Source organism: Microcaecilia unicolor, chromosome 1 (assembly GCF_901765095.1).
Source record: "Microcaecilia unicolor chromosome 1, aMicUni1.1, whole genome shotgun sequence".
NCBI classification, from domain to species: Eukaryota; Metazoa; Chordata; class Amphibia; order Gymnophiona; family Siphonopidae; genus Microcaecilia; species Microcaecilia unicolor.
This window is the reverse complement of record NC_044031.1, coordinates 465916540-465940755: the sequence shown is the minus strand read 5'-3', so window position 1 is coordinate 465940755 and position 24216 is coordinate 465916540. Positions and strand designations below refer to the sequence as shown.

Below are 24216 nucleotides of genomic sequence, written 5' to 3'. Positions count from 1 at the left end.
TCTTGTCTTACCTCACTCGCCAGAGTCTCCTGCCCATTTGACATTTCTTCTTTCTCCAAGCTCACCATCCATCTTCCTTCTCTGTGTACCTATCTTTCCCCATGTTCAATATCTCCCTTCTCTATGCCCCCTATACTTTCCTGCTCAGCATTTCCCCTGTGTCTGTCTATCTCCTCGCATTCATCATCACCACTCTAAGTCTGTCTCCTCCCTCTGTGTCCAGCATCTCCCTTCTGTGTTCCTATGTCCCCCCCCCCCCCCCCCACCAAGACCAGCATCTCCCTTCTGTGTTCCTATTCTCCCTCTTGTCTAGCATCTTCCCTCCGAGTCCATATACCCCCGCCCATGTCTGGCATTGTTCCTCTGTGTTCATATACCATTCGCATGCAGCATCTCCCTTTTGTTTTCCTGTCCCTATGCTCCCCTCCATGCCCATCACCTCCCCTCTGTTTCTGTATACCTTCCTATGTCCAGCTTCTCCCCTCTCTATCTCCCCCATGCCAATGTGTTTCTCTCCCCTCCCTCCACTGTGTGCAGTATTTTACTCCCTCTTCCTTCATCCCCATGGTTCAGCATCTCTCTTTCCTTCCCTCCCCCTTGCAGGTCCAGTACCTCTCCCCCTTCTCTCCAGCAGCCCCTCACAGGTCCAGCACCTCTCTCTTCCTTCCAGCATCCCCCTCATAGGTCTAGCACCTCTTTCCCTTCCCTCCAGCCCTCCCCCACGCCATAACCTCTTTACCTTCCCACAAGCAGCTCATCTCCCATGAATCTAGCACCTCTCTACCTTCCCTCCAGCAGCCCCCCCTCCCACGGTTCCAGCACTTCTTTCTCCTCCCCCCAACACTTCCTCCCACAGGTCCATCACCTCTCTACCTCCCTCCAGCAGCCCCCTCCCTCACAGATCCGACACGTCTACCTTCCCTCCAGCAGCTCCACCATGGATCCAGCACCTTTGTCCCTTCCCTCCAGCCCCCCTCCCAAACAGGTCCAGCAGCTCTCTCCCTTCCCATCAGCGCGCCCCCCCCCCCCCATAGGTCCAGCACCTCTCTCCCTTCCCTCCAGCAACCCCCTCCCCCATAGGTCCGGCACTCTGTCTTCCTCCCCCTTCCGCCGTGGTATCTTCCTTATGCAGCCAGCAACCACCAACGGGATCTCCACAGGTCTGCCCTGTGGCCTTCCATCTGTCAAGTCCCACCTTCTGATGCAACTTCCTGTTTTCACAAAAACAGAAAGTTGCATCAGAAGGCAGGACCCAGCAGACGGAAGGCCCCAGGGCAGACCTATTAGTGGCTGCTGGCTGCATAAGGTAGGTACCGCGGCAAGAGGGGTAGGAAGACACAGAAATGCCAGGACCCGTGAACACAGTGATTGTGTTTGTTTTTTGTTACAGCAGGAGCAAGGCTTTTTACCATTCCCTTGAGGTGGAAAAAAGTCTTACCGCATCTGCAGTAAATGTAACAATATTTTTTTTTTTACCATGGTTTACCACAGGTCCCCATCTCTGTGTCATTCTCTCCTTTACAGTCTATCAAGTTATGTATGGGGCAGAAAGAACAAAAGGAAAAAAATGTTTTACACAAGGACAAGTAACATACACAAAACGGGAACCATTAGAATCTACTGTTGTAATGCATAGAAAAAAGAGGTATAGGAAAAAGAATCCTCAGGCCATCTCTACCTGAAGCCCATCTTCAAAAGGCCAGCAATAGTATCTTGCTGGGGAAGGTGGCAATTTGTATGAAAGGCCTGAGAAAGGAAGCCACACCTTCAAAGCCTACTTGAAAGTAAAACTAATTATTTTTGGTAGATGGACATGGAGTTCTAACAGAAAGCAGTGCAGTATGCAAATTTGAACAATATAACTGTGTTCATCCCATGTTTTTCTGAATTCCATCACCGTTTTCAACCCTATCACTTCCCATGGAACAGCATTCCAAGCATCCATACCACCCTTTTCCCTGGAGAGGTTGGTGGATGCAGCAGACTGTTCTTCCTCTGGAGCAAGTGAAATTGAAAACAACTGAATACAAAAAGGTATGAGTTAAACAACTTCCCTATGGCAACATAGTTTATCCAGTCTGTCCAACAAGATAAACTCCTAGTATATGATATTATACATGCATATTTAATCTTGAGCTGTCCTTACCATTTTCAGGGCACAGACCATAGAAGTAGAAGTTGCATTGAAACTCCGTTCCAGGCCAACTAGATCTATCTAGCCATAAGTTATATAGAATGAAAATGGAATAAAAGTATAGAGCACTTCCACTCACAATAAAACTTAACAACTTTCACATGTGTCAAGATTTTTTTTTTTTTAATGGCAAAGGGAGGTAGACTGCACTGGGTGTCACTCTAAAGACAAAAGGGGGGGGGGGGGGGGGGTTGTAGCGAGTTGCAGGTACAACCCTGGCTACCTTTCTAGACAGAATGGATGGGTCATACTACACCTTTATGTGCCATCATTTACAAAGTTACTATGAGAATCAGCAAACTAGTTTGAGGTGACCATAAATTTCTATTCACTGCACAGAGGATAGCTACGTTATCCTGTTAACTGAGTGAAATAAGAAGCCAGTGACGTGATCATGCTGAGAAAAGAAGCTTAATGCTGTATTTTGCATTAATTGAAAATGCTGCAGGTAAGTGCTGGTGTTGCCAGGCAGGAGGGCATTTGCATAATTTTAATTGGTGTATACTAGTGAGAGAAGAAGGGAACATATATTTTTAGGATCAAGAAGGGACCAGATTCTCCAAATCTTGTCAAGAAGAACAATTTCAGTAGAGTTACACAAAAAACAAGTGTTAACACATTCTTGATTGGAAAGGTTGCAAAAAGATTGCAGCTGTGGTAGTTAAGTTCACAAGAAGCAGGGGTATCAAACTGCAATCCTGGAGGGCCAGAAAGCAATCAGATATTCAGGATATCCTCAATGCATACTGTCATGGTAACATCGGCTATGGTACTGATGACACAAGTTCAGAGAAACCGCTCTTTCCGCTTCAAACAACGCCAAGTTTATTATACTTTTTTCAAAATAAAACACAGACTTAACTTAAGCAGTGGAGTTAGCCCAGCAGTATCCAGGATAATACATTTACTAATACAGCAGGTAGTCTTCTCTTTATGGCCTGATATTTACCCACTTCTGGAACAGCTTTTTAAGATCAGGTTTCCCTTCTCTCAAGGGTTGTCATGCCTCATGCAAACTTCTGTTCCTGTGGGACCTTTACAGAAGCATAGAGGAAGGCTCCTTTGCTTTATCTGGGAATCCTCCTCATTGCCTTAGACAGAAAACAAATACAGGCTTCCTTTTGCCTTGGTATTTCAAACCACAGTCCAAGATTAACTTTAAGCACGGCTCTCAGTGTATCTTGCCAAACAAACAAATATCCCAGCTCATTTCAGGGAATACGCAACTCTTGTCCAGTTGATACTTTGGGGTCCTCACTGCCCAGGATTAGAGAGCTTGCTTGCACTCTCGCTGGTCAGCTCTTAGGGAGGTCCCGCCTCCCTTCTCTCTTTTGTCTGAATAAATCCTTTTTGCTAGGGCTAAGGACTGCCAGATGCTTTCTGAACCCCACCCTTCTGTCTCAGGGAGATGACATCATCAGCCCTATTCCCTAGGCTCTAGCTATTGTGGAGTTCTGAAAGTTTATTTGCCCCTCCCCCACTGATCCCAGACATGCAGCTTTCTCCTATAAGATTAGAACTCTCTTGCTGCTGTCCCAGGCAGGAATCCTTAAACCTGAACTCTAGTTGGGCTAACCCCCATCTCCATTCACCATGTGACCACTTAGGTGTCACAATATTCATAGTATTTGAATGCACTGTCTCCATTATGTCCTGGCAGCATTTGGCAGACATATTAAGCAGTTGGCTCTTGAGGAAGTAGCAAAACAAGGCAGCTGCATTGTTATGAAGAATGTTGAGCTGTCTTCCATTATTTCAGATAAGCTCTTAGGATTGGAGCTATCTTTGAATTGGCAATAAATTGAACCAAAATGAACTGAACGTATACTGAACAATTTTTCGATATTCTGAACGGGACATGGGCCTTTTGCTATCACACTATGAACATTTGTGAATATTTGAGCAAATTACGCGATTATATATAAATCTGAAAAGTCAATTGAGTCCTGGGATGTTACAGCATGGCAGCACCGTATATGTGCTAAAGCAGTCTGGACTTATGTCTATGTTTATATTGCTTGTATAGCACTAGCAACACCTGTGAGTACTCTGTGCTGATTTACTGAGGACTATATCTATTAAAAAAAATTTTTTTTTAATGTATCCTTTCGTTCTATGACTCTTGACTGGTTTGTAGCCCTCCACTCCTAGTTTAAATGAACCGCTAAATGAACTACTGTTAATTCTATACAGGCTTTACATAGTCTGAGAGCAGCAGCAGTAACCACCATGAACATCCTGTATAACTGGATATGGGGATTTACGAAACCCTACCTTTCAAGCAAACCAACTGGTATATATTTCTTTTCCAAATTAAGGGCCTGATTCACCAAGGTACTCTCCCCACAGAGATTTGGGATCAAGCCCTAAATAGACAAATTCTCTAATGAAGCCCTAGGAGAGATTGTGTGGCTAGGCCAGCTTCTTCACTGCAAAGCCCAGGGGCCAGTATTGGCTCCCCATTTACCCTACATAAGGCTCCATAACTCTCTCCTCTCAATACAGACTTTCCCTCACATTGCCCAGAGGATATCTGCTGGCACTCTCTCTAGAACAACTGCTCTGATTTTCTTCAGAACCGTGCCGCTCTAAGAGAGACTGAGTCACATACCACTTCCACGCAATTTTGTGAGATTGTGTGAACAGTGAAAAGGTTTGGACACCATATGGCAGGATGATGGCAACTGGCTGGCAAGAGAAGCTGGTGGGAGTTGAGTGATTGGGATAGAATGTGTATTGGGAGAAGAGAGCGTTGGGGGAGATAAGATGGGCAGAGGGAAGAACAAATTACACTTGCACACATTGCTCTGAGACAGTCCTTGAAGACTGCAACCCTGTCAGGATTTCAGCATTTCCCCAATGAATATGCATGAGATCTATTTGCATACAATGGAGGCAGTGTATGCAAATATATCATACATATTCATTGAGGAAATTCTGAAAACCTGACAGAGTTGCAGTCCTTGAGGACCGAGGTTGTCCATCCCTGCTCTGACAGCACCTGAGCAGCCGAACTGGCTACATCACTGGTATATTTTGTTTGCTCTTTTCTGCCAGGTAGGTGGCCCTGAGTGTCATCCCATACTAGATGGCCCAGTTCCACATACTGACAGTTTCCCTAACACAGGAAGTACAATTTTGCTCCTCCTTGCTTGCTCACACAGAACTTATTGTCCAGATGAACAATCTCTGAACATCTTTAGAGCATTTCAGCTCAACCATAGTTCTTGGAAGTTTATCTGTTGAAGTTATGCCTGAGTAGCATAGGTCCTGTGTGTACAGCTCCTCTACAGCAGGTTCCCTGCCCAGTCTGGATGCATCCATTGTTAAGACAATCTGAGTTTGACGAATCTAGAGTGAGATGCCATGGACCAGCCACAAAGTGGGTAACCAAGATGGTGTCTCACAAGATCTCAGTGGCTAACATGTCAAGGGAGTGACATGTACTTTTGAAATCACAAGGCCAAACCAACTCAACCCTATGCTGATGTCTGTTGATTCTTGCTCATTCCCACCACAATAGATAAGTTATGTTACACCAAACTTATATTCTGCAAATACCTTAGCAGTTCTATGCAGATTACACAGATTAAGAAGGCTGGATAAATAATATTTCAGGAATCAACAAATATACTAACAAATGATCTGGTCCGGGGCCACTTGAGAACAGTGATCATAACAAGATCGCCTTTGAAATTTGCTTTCAAAAAGGTAAGCATAGGAAGTCAAATATGTTATCGTTTAACACCTCTTTGTGGAATATTTCCTGGAAGCAAGCAAGACTTGGTAGACACCCTCTGAAAGACCCAAGGAGGTGAATTCTATGCTCTCAACATCCAGGCCGTGAGAGCCAGAGTCTGGAGGTTGAGATGCAGAAGCAACCCCTCGTTCTGGGTGATGAGGGTTGGAGAACATTCCAATCTCCACGGTTCTTCAGAGGACAACTCCAGAAGAAGAGGGAACCAAATCTGACGAGGCCAAAAGGGAACAATCAGAATCATGGTTCCACGATCTTGCTTGAGTTTCAGCAAAGTCTTCCCTACTAACGGTATGGGAGGATATGCGTACAGAAGGCCTATTCCCCAATGTAGGAGAAAGGCATTTGATGCTAGTCTGTCGTGGGCCTGAAGCCTGGAACAAAACCTAGGGACCTTGTGATTGATCTGAGTGGCAAAAAGATCCACCGAGGGTTTCCCCACACTCGGAAGATCTTGCAAACTATGCCCACTCGTGAGGTTGCATTATCCTGCTCAGCCTGTCGGCTAGACCGTTGTTAACGCCTGCCAGATAAGTGGCTTGGAGAAACATGCTGCGACGGCGAGCCCAAAGCCACATCTGGACGGCTTCCTGGACCAGAGGGTGAGGTCCGGTGCCCCCTTGCTTGCTGGTGTAATACATGGCAACCTGTCTGTCTGAATTAAAATTACTCGGTTGGACAGCCGATATCTGAAAGCCTGTACAGTGTTCCAGATCGCTCTTAATTCCAGGAGGTTGATCTGCAGACCTTTTTCCTGAAAGGACCAGGCTCCCTGAGTGAGGTGTCCATCTACATGAGCTCCCCACCCCAGGAGAGATGCATCTGTCGTCAGCACTTTTTGTGGCTGAGGAGTTTGGAATGATCGCCCCATGGTCAAATTGGATCGAATCATCCACCACTGAAGAGAATTCCGAAAGTCGGTGGACAGTTGGATTACATCCTCTAGATCCCCTGCAGCTTGATACCACTGGGAAGCTAGGGTCCACTGATGATCTCATATGTAGACGTGCTATGGGCGTTACATGAACTGTAGAGGCCATGTGCCCCAGAAGTCTCAATATCTGCCGAGCCATGACCTGCTGAGACGCTCGAACCATGGACACCAGGGACAGAAGGTTATCTGCCCGTGCCTCGGGGAGATAAGCTCGAGCTGTCTGAGTGTACAGCAGAGCTCCAATGAATTCCAATTTTTGGACTGGGGTGAGATGGGACTTGGGATAACTGAGACCTCATCAATCCAGGTTCACCGTGGATCAGATACTGGGATTCAGTTTTCTTCGGGATCACGGGACCAGACAGAGGGAATGACCAGTTCTGCATAAGGACTTCCTTCAGTACCTTATGTAGAGGAGCCCTCATAGCCTCTCTAGGTGGAGAAGGATAATCCAGAACCTCGAGCATCTCAGCCCTGGGCTCATCTTCAGCCTCCATAGGGAAAGGAATAGCTGTAGCCGTTTCCCGGACAAAAGATGTAAAGGACAGACTCTCTGGTGGAGATAATCTCCTTTCTGGTGGAGGTAAAGGTTCAGAGGGAATCCCAAAGGACTCATCAGAAGAAAAGTACCTGGGGTCCTCCTCTGACTCCCACGAACGCTCCTCTTCAGTATCGGATAAGACCTCCCTCAGGGCACTCCGAGACTGAGCCTGCCTCGAAGCCGAGGAACGACGTCAAGAAGTCGACGCCTGCCTAGACTGCGGTGAAGTTTCCTCCACCAACGTCGAAGGGGAGTCAACCTGGGGACCTCACCGCAGGAGAAGGGCCAGACTCCGCTGCAGCCGGCGGCACGGAAGGCGCAAGCGGCCCCGACACCGAAGCGGACTGGCGCAGCAATCCCTCCAGAAGCAGGACCCGGATGCATTCGTCGAGAGCCGCCATCGGAGAAGGCTGCGGGGTCGGTGGAGCAGCCGGTAGCAGAATTTATCGAGGCTCGGAAGGAGGTATTGGGCTGCCAAGAGATTGACGCATCGGCACCTCCTGTATAGAGGGGGAGCGGTCCTCTTGACACCAATGCTTCTCGGGTGCCAACTCTCTTGACACCCCAGAGCTCCCGGCATTGTGTGTCGAAGGAGAACGATGACGGTGCTTCTTTGCCTTCACTCGACGCCCATCACTGAGATTCCTCAGTACCGATGAGGACGTGGAATCTTCACGTCTCCTCAGGGCCAGGTCCGATGAAGGTCGATCCCGGGGGGCCTGCTTAACAGGAAGCCTCGAGGCAGATGGAGACCCACTCGATGCCTCACTTCTCCCAGAATGAGTTGGTCTTGGGGCAGCCATTACCTCTCCTTCCGACATCGATGCTCCTCTCGATATCGACGCCCTCGGTATCAATGTCGTTGTCGACGTCGAGGGACCAGACAGAGCCTCAAAAAGCTTTTCTCGCTGGGCTTCTCAAGACACTTGAGTCCGTTTCTTCATACAAAGACACAGACTACAAGTGGCTGGGATATGGTCAGGCCCAAGGCACTGGATACACCAGGCGTGGGCATCGGTACCTGAGATGGTCCGGTAGCACAGAGTACAACGCTTGAAGCCGCTGGGTGTCCTCGATGACATGGAAGGAAAAATACGGCTTCGGCGAAATCAAACGACGCGATTGTGCCCAAAAAGTGAAGGGCACAAAAAGGGGGAAAACCGGCCATGTCGAAAAGAAAGTAAACTTAAAAATAGGCCAAAAAACACTAAAGGAAACTACGGGAGTAAAAAATTTAAAAGAAATAGAAAAAATAGAGAAAAAAGTAGTCAGATTCTTGTTCCTGGGCCAAAAAACGAAGAAAGCAGAAAAAAAATGAGATCACTTCGTCCGGACAAAAAAGAGCTGAGGAGAGAGACACGCTTGCAACGGGTGGGAAGTTGTCCGCGCATGCGCGGTGCGCACTGCTCACACGCCGGAAGACTCTGGCAAAGTTTTATATTTCTGCTGGGAAAATTTTGCCGCTTCCTGGGCTGATGCGGACGTCGACCCACTTGTGAGAACAAGCAACCTGCTGTCCTCAGAGAAAGGCAGTAATACAGTAATATCGTCTGCATATGTTAAAAAAAACATTACTTTAAGTTTGTCCAAAACCAATCCCAGGGATTGAAGTAACACATTGAAGAGAGATGGAAATAGAGCGGAACCTTGTTGGACCCCGCAATTAGCATTCCAAGTGGCTGACCAAGAAAGACTTTTGCCCAAGTCATATCCAGCAGAGTTTGTATAAATGAGAGGTTTGAATGGGATTTAGGATATTTTATAAGAGGTCTTAGTGACTAACATCTGAATGACTATGCTCACCAAGTCTGTGGTCTCTTACGGAGATGTGTTATTGATTATCTAACTGTCCAGACCGGGGGTGCATAAAAGCATCCCAAGTTTGAATACTACCATCTGGACTAACTTTCCACACACCTTGTAACTAGACTAGTTCTATATACTTCATTCAACTGTACATATTATTTGCTTTCAGTTTAGCCACCCATTTATCCAATGACTTTGTCCTACCCATCTTGTCTGTCTATATATCTCAACTGCCTATTAAGATGTTTCATTGTATTGTACTAACACTATGAGAAATGTATCTTATGCTATTTGAATGTTCTAACACATTGTTTATTAAGGGGTTTCATTTGTATTGTGATGATATCATAAGTATATTCATGTTAATATCTTTCCAATGCTATCTATTATGATTTATCATTTGTATTCTGCAGACATTTATCATAATTTTGTTATAGGACTGTCTTGCTATACAGTCTTACCATGTATATTTCTGACACTATATTATATTATTCTTATTCCTAGGATTAAATTGCCTATCACCAGGTTTACTTCATTGAATGTATTTATGTCTATATTTGGTCATTTTACTATGCAGTTAAACTTAAGTTTTATACACCTCCTTGGGTTGATTTCTTCATAAAAACAGTTAAAACCCATTGAATAAAGAAAAGGCATACATATATACAAATGGCTAGGCATTTTGTGAATATATGGAACTGAGGCTAGGCCTAAGGGCAGTACGTAATCTTAAAAATGGGTTCTTCTTAGTTTGAATGAGAGATATTTCTGGTAACTTAGCTGTATCTCTATGTAGCTTACCTCCATGTAGATTTAAACTTCCTTCAGATCCAGAAAACATAAGTCCTGTTTTTGAAGGAATGGTATTAAGGTGCCTACGGAAACCATCCTGAACTTTTCTTTTAAAAGAAATGTAATGCCCTTAGTCTACAACAGAATGGAGTATACCTGTTTTCTTTGGTATCAGAAAATAATTTGAATAAAATCCCTACCCTCCAGGGCCCACGCAACCTATGGACCAGGTGAGGCACTGGCTCAAAGCGCCAGCGATAAAGGGCATCAAAATCCCAGTCTGGTCTCCCTTCAGACTCCTAGAGGGATAGATGCTGGACTGGGATAGGGGGGTTGGGCTTGAGAGAGGGGGAAAACCAGATCACAAGATAACAGATGAGGGAGGGGGGATAAGTGGAGAAATACTATATTGAAGGTGGGGTGGGGGGGCACTAAAGCAAATGTTGGCTTAGGGTGCCACAGTTCCCACTGGTGGAACAGGTTTAACTGTATGGGTCTCTATAAAGAAATAGAGTTCTTTCAAGTACCTCCTGATATTTAAAGTGATCTGGCAGATTTTCCATCCACACTATGCTGAGAACACAAGTGTCTGAGGTTACAATAGGCCAATGCTTTACATAAAACCTTAGACTTTACTGCCTGGATCTCATCAAAACCCTATCTCAGGTTTTGGGCAGGGTGCCTGCTGTGCTTTTAGGGCCCTCTGCTGGCTATGCTGAAAGAATGAGATCCCAGTTGCCACTGACAACATCAAGGGGAAAGAAGATATTACCTCTCTGGACAGTAGATGAGAAAAGGCTACAGGGAAAAACTGGAGAGGAGCACAGTGATCTTTAACGTGATGTACCACCTACTTGAACTTCTCTCAAGTAGGTGGTATCGCCCCTGTACAGCATGTCAATGAGCTTCTCTAAGTCATACCTGAGATCCAAAATCAGCAGCCATGAGAGTCTGCAGGCCCTGATACCCAATGGAAGAAGCATATGATACAGTCTCAAAATCATAGGTTGGCCTGACCATATATTTTCTTGTACCTAGTCATCACATTTCTTTTGAGAGAGAGAAAAAAAAAACCTGACTGACCTACCTTGTCCAGAGTGTTTCACTTCAGTGGCAGAAGTTCAAATTATGTACCCACATGCAACATACAGAACAGTGTCCCTGAGCACGGAAATCCACTTCTGACGACACAGAACAACCATATGTCTAACTCCTCATTCCCAGGGTCCCCTTGCACTGTAGAGGCTGCTTGGACGGAAATTATGTTGCCGTTTGCAAATGCTGAGACCAGATGGAGTGCAAAAAAAACCAAAGTGATGTCTTCCTGGGTCATTTAAGGCACCAGTGACTAGATCCCAAACTCTTGGAGACTAATATACTACCCAGCTGTCATCTAAAATGAGCAGGGATTCTGTGGCAATGTCTGGGAGATCGAATGACAACTGTCAACATATCCCTTGTTTGTGGCTGAGGACCAATTGTGATGTCTCTATATTCACTCAATATCACAATACCTAGATACTGGTATCAAAGTGGTGGAATCTTTCACTTTCTCTGAGTGGAACTTTAACAGTGGTCAGTCTTCATGGCCTCTTATCAATGCACAGCTTCAAGAAGAACCTATGTCTTCATGATGCTGAGACATTCCCACATCTGCTGCAGCTCCAAAATAGTTGAGAGGAGGGATCAATGCCTTTGGGCCAGACCTGGCTACAAAAAAGACCTTTTCTTTCCATTCTTGCTATGCATTATTATTCTGAGAAGTGACACAATTAGAGAAGCCATATTCATACTCAAGGCATACCATGCACAATTTGTGGATGTCTGACTAGCAACGTCATGGCGCAACACCTACACTTCTTGAAACTAGTGAAAGTATTCCATTTTTGGAAATCAATAAAAAAACACCCGATGCAAAATCAAATGACTAAATGGTAAACATCACAACCACTGCTGCTCAATACACCAAACCTAAAACCCTTACTACAGATTTCTAACAGGGGAATTCTGTGGGCTCTGAGGAAAAACAAACTGAGTAAGTTCAGTGTGACAATAACAGTGCAGAAAGCCTTCATTATCCTGCTTGTTTTCTGAGAACTTCTCTTCTGACTCTATGAATTTAGAAGAATTCCAACCATTACTTTCAAAAGATAAAAAAATAAAATCATGCAGCAGATAGGCAAATAAAAAAAAGGAGCTACACATCCATTGTATTATAAAACTACTAATATCAAAAAAGTTCAAGAAAAAAGTCTGTATTACCTAGGATTTCCTCGCAGTGCAGCATGATGAAGAGCATTGAATCCATTGTTGTTTGTAATGGTAACATCTGCAGCCGCCTCTAAGAGCACAGCCAGTATATCATCACGTTTCTTACTTATTGCATCATGTAAAGGAGTATCTCCTTCAGAATCCTTAAACAACAAAGAAATTGGGGGGGGGGGGGGGGGGGGGGGGAGAAAATAGTGCAGTTTTTACTCAATCACTCAAATAACAAGTTTTTTCTCTACTACCTCTTCCAACTTCAAAACAAACATTAACTGTAAGTTGGAAAACAAAGAAGACTAAATTGCCTTTTCATAAAAAGCTAGTAAGGAATTGCCTCTAGATAACCAAAAGCAAACAGATACTCAGACAATGTGCAATTTACAGATAAGGAGACAGCATAAAGCAGCCTATAAATCAAATATGCTAAATGGGATGGCTCTTCCCTAGTAAATTCATCATGGTTCCCAATCTGAAAATAATCAACTTTATTTTATTTATTTGAAATGAAAAATGTATTACTTACTATTTTGTATTACCACCAAGGTACACAAAAATAATAAGAAAAATAAAACATAAATTTCCAAGTACAGCACATTGGCAAAATCAAAATGCATAGTAAAATACAAACCATAACAAATCACCATAAAAATCTAAAATAAACTCAAAGATGATGACATTCAGCCAGCAGTGGTCAGCGGGGGGGGGGGGGGGGGGGGGGGGGGGGGGTCTGTTGCTGGTTTTATGCCCAGATATTCAATGCCTCACCATATTCAAGCACCGACATTGAATATCAAGTTATATATGGCTGGGTAAAACTTATATGGTTAAGTGCAATATTCAGCGCTTAACCACAAAAGAATGGCATAAAGATAGGACTGTGTTTTATGCGGTCCTATTTATGCAGTCACCTTATGTAGTTAAATGCTAAATATTGGCACTTAAATGCATGTGCCGACTCTGCCTCCAGACTGCCCACAAAATAGCCAGTTTTATGTAAGGCGGTTAGTGCTAATATTCAGCAGCACTAACCAGTTAAGTGCAGCTAAATATCGGTGGATAGCCTGGAACAGAATAAAACAGGGCAGGTGTGGCTTGAGGAATGGCTACCGACCACATTGAAACTTAATCGAGGACCGACTGCGTTCCAGATAGAACAGGTGCACCGCATGGGTCAGCGCCCAGAGGCAGATCATCGCCCTAGGCCAGTCATCTTTCACTAGCTAAATTATGCAGACAAGGAGCGCATCTTACTAAACTATAGATCTGTTCAACCTCTCCACTACAATAGCGGCATGGTGAATGGAGATGGTGCCCTATTGTACAGTCTGGTATAAACGGGGGTTTAAAGTCTCCATGCAATACTCAGCGAAGGTGCAGCTTCAATACCATGGTAAACTTGTCCTTTTTGAAGATCCGAAGGAGTTGGGAGTCTTTCATACAAAAACTGACTGGTAGTGATCCCAGTGAGTAATACACGTTTATTTATTACATTTGTGCCCCGCGCTTTCCCACTCAAAGCAGGTTCAATGCGGCTTACATAGTAATTGGGATTACAAAGTACTGGTGGAGAGAAATAAGTTGAGTATTATCAGAGTAATAAAAGAAATAGGAATGTAGAAATGCAGGGATGAGGGGAGTAGGAGAAGTATGAGCAAGGGTAAGTGAGCAATTGGAGGGTAGATGAGGCGGAGGGGAAAGGGCAAGAGTGAAGGAGGTAGGAGAGGTGTGAGTAAGGGTAGGTGAGCATTGGGGGAGGGGTCAATGAGGCGAAAACAAATAGAACAGGGGATAAGTGGATCAGGCGACCCTAAGGGGGAGGAATGCTGGCTTCGGCCTAACCCCTGGTAAGTCTTTCCTCAGCTGAGAGGTGCCCAGCTCTACCACCGGCTGCCTTTCAGGTGCTGTGGAGGACTTGCAGCTCATCTGCATATCCTTACAGCCTTCTCCGGGGTGACACCCAGGTCCACTCCGATCCACTCAGGGCCTCCGCTCTAGGTGCCCAGCGCTCCCACCAGGTGCTGTGGAGGACTTGCAGCCCTTCTGCATTTCCTCACAGCTGTATCCGGGGTGACTCCAGTTCCATCCCGATCTTCCCAGGGCCTTCGCTCCAAGTGCACAAAGTTTCCAGGTGCTTTTTGGCTAGGATCAGGCGACCCTCAGGGGGAGGAATGCTGGCTTTGGCCTAACCCCTGGTAAGCCTTTCCTCAGCTGAGAGCTGCCCAGCTCTACCACCGGCTGCCTTTCAGGTGCTGTGAAGGACTTGCAGCTCATCTGCACATCCTTACAGCCTTCTCCGGGGTGACACCCAGGTCCACTCCGATCCACTCAGGGCCTCCACTCTAGGTGCCATTTTTTCTCTTTACATCTAATCTTCTTCCCAGTTGCTAAAGTACCTCAGTCATTTATGGCCCCTATTCACATTCTCTTCCTAGCCCTGTCCCTTCCTAATCTTTTCCCTCACCCCCTACCTCTCTCCGCTACAGGAACTCACTGCCCATCCATCAACTTCATCACCTCACCTTCTCTCCTACCCTCTTGGCTTTTAATCTCTGCCTCTTTCTTCCGTCCATTTTGCCTTCCTCATTCCACCTAAATACCTCTCGCCTTCGACGCCTTCGTGGCCACACCTCTCCTACTCTCCTCCGCTCTCTTTTACTCCTTCTCTTACTCTCAGCTGGTGACATCAATCCCAATCCTGGCCCCCCTCACCAACTATTATCCCAACTCTACAGATCTCACCGCGACCTCTCTAACCTCATCTCTATTTCTCTACTCCCCTCCTCTTCTCTGCCCTTCTCTTGCGCCCTATGGAATGCCCGCTCTATCTGTAACAAACTCGCCTATATCCAGGACCTCTTTATCTCGCGTCACCTCCATCTGCTCGCAATAACAGAAACCTGGCTCTGCCCTGATGACTCTGCTTCAGTCGCAGCCCTGTGCCATGGTGGTTATCTATTTTCACATACTCCTCGCCCTGCTGGCCGTGGGGGCGGTGTTGGACTACTTCTCTCTCCCTCCTCCAGATTTCAACTCCTTCTTCCACCTCAATCTCACTGTTTTTCCTCCTTTGAAGTCCACTCTATCCGCCTTTTCTCTCCTCTGCCTCTTCGAATAGCGGTCATTTATCGTCCCCCTGATAAGTCCCTTTCATCCTTTCTCAGTGACTTTGACGCCTGGCTTGCCTTCTTCCATGATCCTTCCTCTCCCTCTCTCATCCTTGGTGACTTACCATGCACAATTTGTGGATGTCTGACTAGCAACGTCATGGCGCAACACCTACACTTCTTGAAACTCTTATATTTCCAAGTTACTCGCTTTAACGCCCTCCTTTAATCTCAAACTATGCTCCACCTCCCCCACTCATCAAAATGGTCACTGTCTTGATCTCATCTTCTCCTCCAACTGTTCACCCTCTAGTTTCCTTGCCTCTGATCTTCCCTCCTCTGATCACCATCTTATAACTTTCACACTTAAATCTCCTCCCTCCCAGTCCCGTCCTATCTTATCTAATTTATCTAGGAATTTTCACGATATTGACCCTTCATCTCTATCCTGGCACCATCCACGTCTGTCAACGAGGCTGTTTCATCTTACAACAATACTCTATCCTCTGCCTTAGACACTCTTGCACCTTTGATGACCCGCCCTGTAAAGCGTACAAAACCCCAACCTTGGCTGACTTCTAATATCCGCTACCTACGTTCCTGTACCCGCTCCGCCGAACGCCTCTGGCGGAAATCTCGGGCCCTTGCTGATTTCTTACACTTTAAGTTCATGCTGACCTCCTTCCAATCTGCTCTTTTACATGCCAAACAGGATTATTATATCCAACTGACCAACTCTCTTGGCTCTAATCCTCAACTTCTCTTCACCACATTGAACTCTCTCCTCAAGGTGCCCCCTCCCCCAACTCCCCCTTCATTATCTCCTCAGACCCTTGCTGAATTCTTTCACAAGGTTCAAAAGAAAAACCTTGCTTTCTCTACCTCACCACCGCTCCCTCCACTAGTCCGTTCCCCTCTCTCTCCTTCCCCTCATTCCCTTTCCTCCTTTCCTGCAGTTACTATTAAGGAAACTACACTTCTCCTTTCTGCCTCAAAATGTACCACCTGTTCCTCTGATCCCATTCCCACCCACCTTCTTAATGCCATCTCTCCTGCTCTTATTCCTTTTATCTGTCACATTCTCAACCTCTCACTTTCCACTGCGACTGTGCCTGCTGCCTTTAAACATGCTGTGGTCACACCTCTCCTTAAGAAGCCTTCACTCGACCCTACTTGTCCCTCTAATTACCGACCCATCTCCCTCCTTCCTTTTCTCTCCAAATTACTTGAGCGTGCTGTTCACCGCCGCTGCCTTGATTTTCTCTCCTCACATGCTATTCTTGACCCACTACAATCTGGTTTTCGTCCTCTCCACTCAACAGAAACTGCGCTTACTAAAGTCTCCAATGACCTATTACTGGCTAAATCCAGAGGTCAATATTCCATCCTCATTCTTCTTGATCTTTCCGCTGCTTTTGACACTGTCGATCACAGCATACTTCTCAATACCCTGTCCTCACTTGGATTCCAGGGCTCTATCCTTTCCTGGTTCTCTTCCTACCTCTCCCTCCGCACCTTTAGTGTTCACTCTGGTGGATCCTCTTCTACTTCTATCCCTCTGCCTGTCGGCGTACCTCAGGGTTCTGTTCTTGGTCCCCTCCTCTTTTCTATCTACACTTCTTCCCTTGGTTCATTAATCTCATCCCATGGCTTTTCCTACCCTCTCTATGCTGATGACTCCCAAATCTACCTTTCTACCCCTGATATCTCACCTTGCATCCAAACCAAAGTTTCAGCGTGCTTGTCTGACATTGCTGTCTGGATGTCTCAACGCCACCTGAAATTAAATATGACCAAAACCGAGCTTCTCATTTTCCCCCCCAAACCCACCTCCCCGCTCCCCCCATTTTCTATTTCTGTTGATGGCTCTCTCATTCTCCCTGTCTCCTCGGCTCGAAACCTTGGGGTCATCTTTGACTCTTCTCTCTCCTTCTCTGCTCATATCCAGCAGATTGCCAAGACCTGTCATTTCTTTCTTTACAACATCCGTAAAATCCGCCCCTTTCTTTCCGAGCACTCTACCAAAACCCTCATCCACACCCTTGTCACCTCTCGTTTAGACTACTGCAATCTGCTTCTTGCTGGCCTCCCACTTAGTCACCTCTCCCCTCTCCAGTCGGTTCAAAACTCTGCTGCCCGTCTCATCTTCCGCCAGGGTCGCTTTACTCATACTACCCCTCTCCTCAAGACCCTTCACTGGCTCCCTATCCGTTTTCGCATCCTCTTCAAACTTCTTCTACTAACCTATAAATGTACTCACTCTGCTACTCCCCAGTATCTCTCCACACTCGTCCTTCCCTACACCCCATCCCGTGCACTCCGCTCCATGGATAAATCCTTCTTATCTGTTCCCTTCTCCACTACTACCAACTCCAGACTTCGCGCCTTCTGTCTCGTTGCACCCTACGCCTGGAATAAACTTCCTGAGCCCCTACGTCTTGCCCCATCCTTGGCCACCTTTAAATCTAGACTGAAAGCCCACCTCTTTAACATTGCTTCTGACTTGTAACCACTCGCCTCCACCTACCCTCCTCTCTTCCTTCCCGATCACATTAATTGATTTGATTACTTTATTTTTTGTCTATTAGATTGTAAGCTCTTTGAGCAGGGACTGTCTTTCTTCTATGTTTGTGCAGCGCTGCGTACACCTTGTAGCGCTATAGAAATGCTAAATAGTAGTAGTAAATAGTAGTAATAAGCAGGGGAAAATGAGGCGGCAGATGTAGACTAGGTTGTTGTCATTGTCTGCTGGATGTGTGATGATTAGATGGGTTTGTGGGAATTAATCTGGATCGTTTGGATAGGTTTGCCTGAACAGATGGGTTTTTAGTAATTTCCAAAACGGCAGGTGGTCACTGAGTGATCAGATTGGTCTGGGGAGGGCATTCCAGAGTTGGCTGCCTAAGAAGGAGAAGTTGGATCCATAATAGGTTTTGTACTTGAGTCCTTTGCAATTGGGGTAGTGTAGGTTGAGGTAAGTTTGTGAGGTTGTAGACATGTTCCTGGTGGGGAGCTCGATCAGGTTGAGCATATAGCCTGGAGATTCACTGTGGATAATCTTGTGGATTAGTGTGTGGACTTTGAAATTGATTCGTTCTTTGGATAGGGAGCCAATGAAGTTTTTTTCGAAGAGGTGTTGCACTTTCAATTCTTGGTTTGCCAAAAATGAGTCTAGCTGCTGTATTTTGGACAGTCTGAAGTTTTTTCAGGATGTGTTTCTTGCAGCCTAAGAAAATACTGTTGCATTAGTCGGCATGGGTAAGTACTGTGGATTGCACCAAGTTCCAGAATGTTTTCAGGGGGAGATATGGTTTTACGCATTTCAGTATCCACATCATGTTGAACATTTTCTTTGTAGTGGATCTTGCGTGATCTTCGAGTGAGAGATGGTTATCTAATGTCACTCCGAGGATTTTTAAGTTGTCAGATATGGGGATTGTGGTGCCGGAGATGTTAAGGTTGGTAGGGAGGGGCGCGGAGTGCTGGGAAGAGAGGATTAGGAATTGCGTTTTTTTCTTTATTCATTTTCATCATAAAGGCGTTGGCCCAAGTGGTTAAGATTTTTATTTATTTATTTATTTATTGCACTTGTATCCCACATTTTCCCACCTATTTGCGGGCTCAATGTGGCTTACAAAGATCTGTTATGGCATCGCCATTCCAGGGTAGAGATACAATTGGTGTTACAAAGAGATCGAGGATGACAAAAAAGAGCTAGGCAAATAGTGTAGAAGGAAGACGTTCAGAGAAGGGGAGCGTGGTGAAGTATTATAATTAAGCTATGGATTCTCGTGGTAGGCCTTGTTGAAGAGATAGGTTTTCAGAGATTTACGAAAGTGAGTTATATCGTTAATTGTTTTCAAGTTAATTGGTAGTGCATTCCACAACTGCGTGCTCATGTAGGAAAAGCTGGATGCATGTGCTACTCTGTATTTTAATCCTTTACAGTTGGGGAAGTGTAGATTAAGAAATGTACGGGCAGATTTTTTGGCATTTCTGGGAGGCAGGTCCACAAGATCTAGCACGTAGGTCGGTGCATCTCTGTAAATGATTTTATGAACAATCGTGCATATCTTGAATGTAGTCCGTTCTTTTAGTGGGAGCCAATGCAGTTTCTCTCTTAGGGGTTTTGCGCTTTCATATTTTGACTTTCCAAATATGAGCCTGGCTGCAGTATTCTGGGCTGTCTGAAGTTTCTTGATGGTCTGTTCTTTACAGCCAGCGTAGAGTGCGTTGCAATAGTCTAGGTGGCTTAGTACCTTTGATTGTACCAGGTTGCGAAAAATGGCTCTTGGGAAGAAAGGTTTTACTCTTTTGAGTTTTCACATGGAGTAGAATATCTTCTTCGTTGTATTCTTCACGTGGTTTTCGAGTATGAGATTTCAATCAATGGTAACTCCCAGAATTTTCAAAGTATTTGAGACGGGAAGGGAAAAGTTTGGTATGTTTTTTCTGCGTTAAGTTTTAGCTGAAATGCATCAGCCCAGGAGTGCATGATTTGGAAACTTTGGTTGATGTCGTTGGTGATTTATTTTAGATCATGTTTGAACAGGATGTAGATTGTGACATCATCTGCATATATGTATGGATTGAGGTTTTGATCGGCTAGTAACTTGGCTAAGGGTATCATCATTAGGTTTAAGAGGGTTGGTGAGAGGGGGGATCCTTGAGGAACTCCACATTCAGGTGTCCATGGGCTAGATATAGCCGCATTAGTTGTTACTTGGTATGATCTTGTGGTCATAGACATGAGACGCTGCCCTGATCTTTTCCGCTCGACATTGCTTCGAGCATGATTTAGCGATACAAAATCAATAAAGAGATATACATATTCCTCTCATAATTGGATAGAATTAATAACCAACATACGGTGAGAAGACTCCTGACGCAGGCCTGAACGGCCGAAACACAGCTGTGTCGAGTCCCTTTCTCCCTACTATTTTATGGCTAATAAACATTTTTTAATTTTTACAACCAGTGTCGTCTTTTTTATGTATTTATATTTTCAAATACATATTTTATGATTATTTTTAAATTTTGTTGATTTTTCTACATATTTTAGATTTTTTATTTGTTGTTTTTGTTTTTGATAGTCATCCTCGCTGTTTTGCTTTCTGTTGTTTTCCTTGCGAAGACTGGTTTCTTCTGTTTTTTGCACCAGGAATCCTTTAAACCAGTTGAGAACGTTACCTCCGACTCCAAAGTATTCTAGGATATGTAGTAATATTCCATGGTTGACCATGTCAAAGGCACTGGACATGTCAAATTGTATGTTGCTGCCAGTTGCAATTGTTTGTTTAAGTTTATTCATTAAAGTCACTAGTACTGTTTCAGTGCTGTGGTTCGACCGAAATCCTGATTGAGATTCGTGAAGAATTGAGAATCTATTTAAGTAGTTAGTGAGCTGTGTTGTCACCAAGCCCCCCATAAGTTTGGTTATCAGCAGGATAGATGCTACTGGAAGATAGTTGGTTAAGTCATTTTTCTTTGCGTCTTTGGGTAGCGGAGTAAGCAAAATATTTCCTTTATCCTTTGGGAAAAGACCATTTTGCAGCATGTAGTTCAGGTGATTCGTGAGGTTTATTTTGAGTTATTGTGGGACAGATCTTATGAGGTTATTAGGGCAGATGTCTAATTTGCATTGCGATTTGGCGTATCTTCCAAGCGCTTGGGAGATGTTATCGATCTGTGTCAAAGTTGGTCCATGATCGGTCTGCTGGGAATTCCCCAGGTATTGGATCTAAACACTCAAGGAGGTTTACATAGTCAGTTGCGTTGGTAGGTATCGTGAGTTGTAGTTTTATAATTTTCTCTTTGAAGTAATTTGCAAGCTTGTTTGCTGATGGGGTGTCTATGTTGTTAGAGGTAACCGGTGTGGTATTTAGTAGTTTGTTTACGAGTTGGAAGAGTTTGTGTGTATCCTTGTAGTCTGGTCCGATTTTAGTTTTATAATATGATCTTTTAGTTTGTCTGATGGTATATTTGTATTTTCTTTGTGGTTGTTTCCAGTCGCTGAGTGTGCATGCTCAAGGATATTTTGTCGGAAATTTCAGTTAGATTAGATTTGAAGGGAATAAATATGGTGACGTCGTCAGCATATATGAAAGGGTTGAGACCATGTCTGAATAGAGCTTTTGCTAGTGGGATCATCATAAGATTGAAAAGGATCGGGGATAGAGGGGAACCTTGAGGTACACCGCAGTTTGATGACCAGGGAGATGAGATAGTTGAGGTTGATTTGACTTGGTAAGATCTTGAGGTGATGAAGCCTTTTATCCAATTAATGATGTTTCCGCCGATTCCAAGTTTATCCAGTAGTTTGGTTAGGATATTGTGATTTACCATATCGAATGCACTGGATAAATCGAATTGTAAGAGGAGGATGTTGTTTCCAAGTGAAATTTCCTGTTTGAATTTGGATATTAGGGTGAGTAGGACGGTTTCTGTACTGTGGGCTGAATGGAACGTTCCACCAGAAGGTGACTGTTTTTTTGTCACTCTTTGGCAGGAGAAGCTATGCTTTTTCTACTTTCTTCTCCAACGACTCAGAGCAGTGGTCAGAGTGTTTTATTTGGGTACCTGGCTCAAATCTTTTGATGTCGGCTCAGAATTTTTTCCTTTTTTGAATCTTAATGAACTTTTTTTGAGCTTTGTTGATGGCAGCCGGCGAGTGACCTGTGTACCTTTGGTGGGACTGGCTTGCAGATTTTCTTGCAGCTGGCCTTGACATGGCTATTTTTAGACTTACCCGATGGCATATTATTGGTTTGCTGCCTTATGGCTCCTGTGATACCTGACTATGTGTTTGTGATCTAAGAGAATGTTAGTTATTCAGGGATATGGGTGGGGGGGGGGGGTGGAGAAGGGTGCAGGGGTTTCTTATTGTAGGGTGGGGATGGAAGCTGGGACTGGAACGCTTGTATGATGGAGAAGGAGTAGGTAATCTGAGTGAGTGGTTTGTGAGGCTGGAATTTTTCATAAGAGTATGTGATATGGGTGTTGGGGACCCGGGGTTTTTGAATGGTTGGAAAATGTTACCAACGGGAGGGGGAAGGATGTTTTTCTTTCCAAAGGGGCCTAGCTGGAGGGCTTTTCTGGCAGTTGTAGATTTTTTTTTTTTTTTTTTTTTGGGGGGGGGGGGGGGGGGGGGGATCTGCACCTCTTTATTTTGGTCTGGGATCATGGTTAAGCTCAAAAATGTTACCTTAAATGTTGATGACTTTAACTCACCTGTGAAGAGAACTAAGGTCCTTGCTATGCTCCGCAAGCTGGGGACAGATATAGCTTTTCTGCTAGGAACTCACTTAACTGCACTGGAGCATGAAAAACTCAAAATGATCATGAGTGGGAGAGGTTTTCTATTCTGCTTTCAGTGGGCGCCAACAGAGCTCTGCCATTCTGCTGCATAAACAGTTATCATTCCATCTGCATAAAAATATGTTGGATAAAGAGAGCAGATTTATTTTTGTGTTGGGAGAGCTCTGGGGACAGAAACTATTATTGTGCTCAGTGTATGCACCAAATGTATAGTCATAAGATTTTCTCCAATTTGGTCACCAACTTGGCTGCGTATCCAGATTATCAATTACTGGTGGGAGGGGATTTTAGTATTACTGCGAATCTATTGATGGATTGTAAACCACTCAAATCAAGTGGGGGGGGGGGGGGGGGGGGGCGGGGGGACCATACAGCTAAGGGTGTAAATTTTCTCATGCAGCAATTTGGGACTGTGGATATGTCTGACTTTACCTATTATTCTCATGCACATATGAATATGCTTGTCTACATTACTTGCTATTCTCTCAACAGACACTGGCACATATTGACAAAGTCCATATTGATGTGTCTACTGTGTCAGATCATGGCCGGTGATTGCCATTTAAAATTTTTTGAATAAGAACACTGATTTTGTTTGGAGACTCTCCCCTCATCTTCATCAAGATCCAGAGTTTCATATTTATCTTAGAAATAAGTAGCAGGCATACAAAGCTACTAACTCCCTGCTGAGGTTGGTCCTGTGGTATAGTGGGAGGCTTCCAAGGCTGTTTTCAGGGGGCATACTATGGCCTACCAAGCTCACATTAAGGGAATCCAGGGAAGGAAGTTAGTTTCTCTGTCTAAAGAGCTGTAGGAGTTGAGGAGTACGCATGTCACTAAAATGGACTCCTCTACTTAACAACAACTAGCAAAGGTTAGGAAGGAAATTGATGAGTTGCTGACTCAGCATGCTGAGCAGCAGCTTTATTTCCAATGTTAGAAACTGTATAATTGGGGAGGGAAAACTGGCAACTTACTTGCTAACTTGATTCGCCCCTTTAGGAAAAAAACAGATGATTACGAGTATAAAAGATGGGCAGGGGAGGCGACTTGTTAATAATTGATCATATACCCAGCAATCTGTTAAGTTTTATGAGCAGCTATATAGTGAGGGGTCTATAGATGAGGCTGCCCAATATTCTGTTTTTCAAAATTGCAACTACCCCAATTTAGTGACAAACAGATTCAGGAGTTCAATAAATCTATAGATAACTTGTAACTCCAGGCTGTCACTAAGAGTTTTAAGCTGACCAAGGCTCCAGGACACGCTGGTTTAGGTCCTGCATATTATAACATTTTGAATAGGGTCTGTGGCTCCTTCCCTTCCCTACGGTTTATGTGCAATGGCCTTTTACAGTCTCCAAAATCTGCCCAGTCGAATTTGACTCATGTGATCCTTTTCCTCAAACCAAGAAAAGATCTGAAGCAACCTGGTCCTTCTAGTAGTGTAGGCTAGTAGACTGAACAGCTATCTGCCCTTGGATATTCAAGAGGTTCAGGTGG

The 24216-nt window shown here is 44.7% G+C and overlaps 1 protein-coding gene across 1 annotated transcript in view; it reads right to left on the bottom strand.

Annotated features, from left to right (window-relative positions):
* The window catches only part of MIB1 (mindbomb E3 ubiquitin protein ligase 1), a 262296-nt gene that overhangs the window by 85888 nt on the left and 152192 nt on the right, over positions 1 to 24216 (bottom strand). Inside the window, 1 exon segment of the mRNA XM_030213434.1 lies at positions 12287 to 12438. Coding sequence (XP_030069294.1) covers positions 12287 to 12438 — 152 coding nt within the window.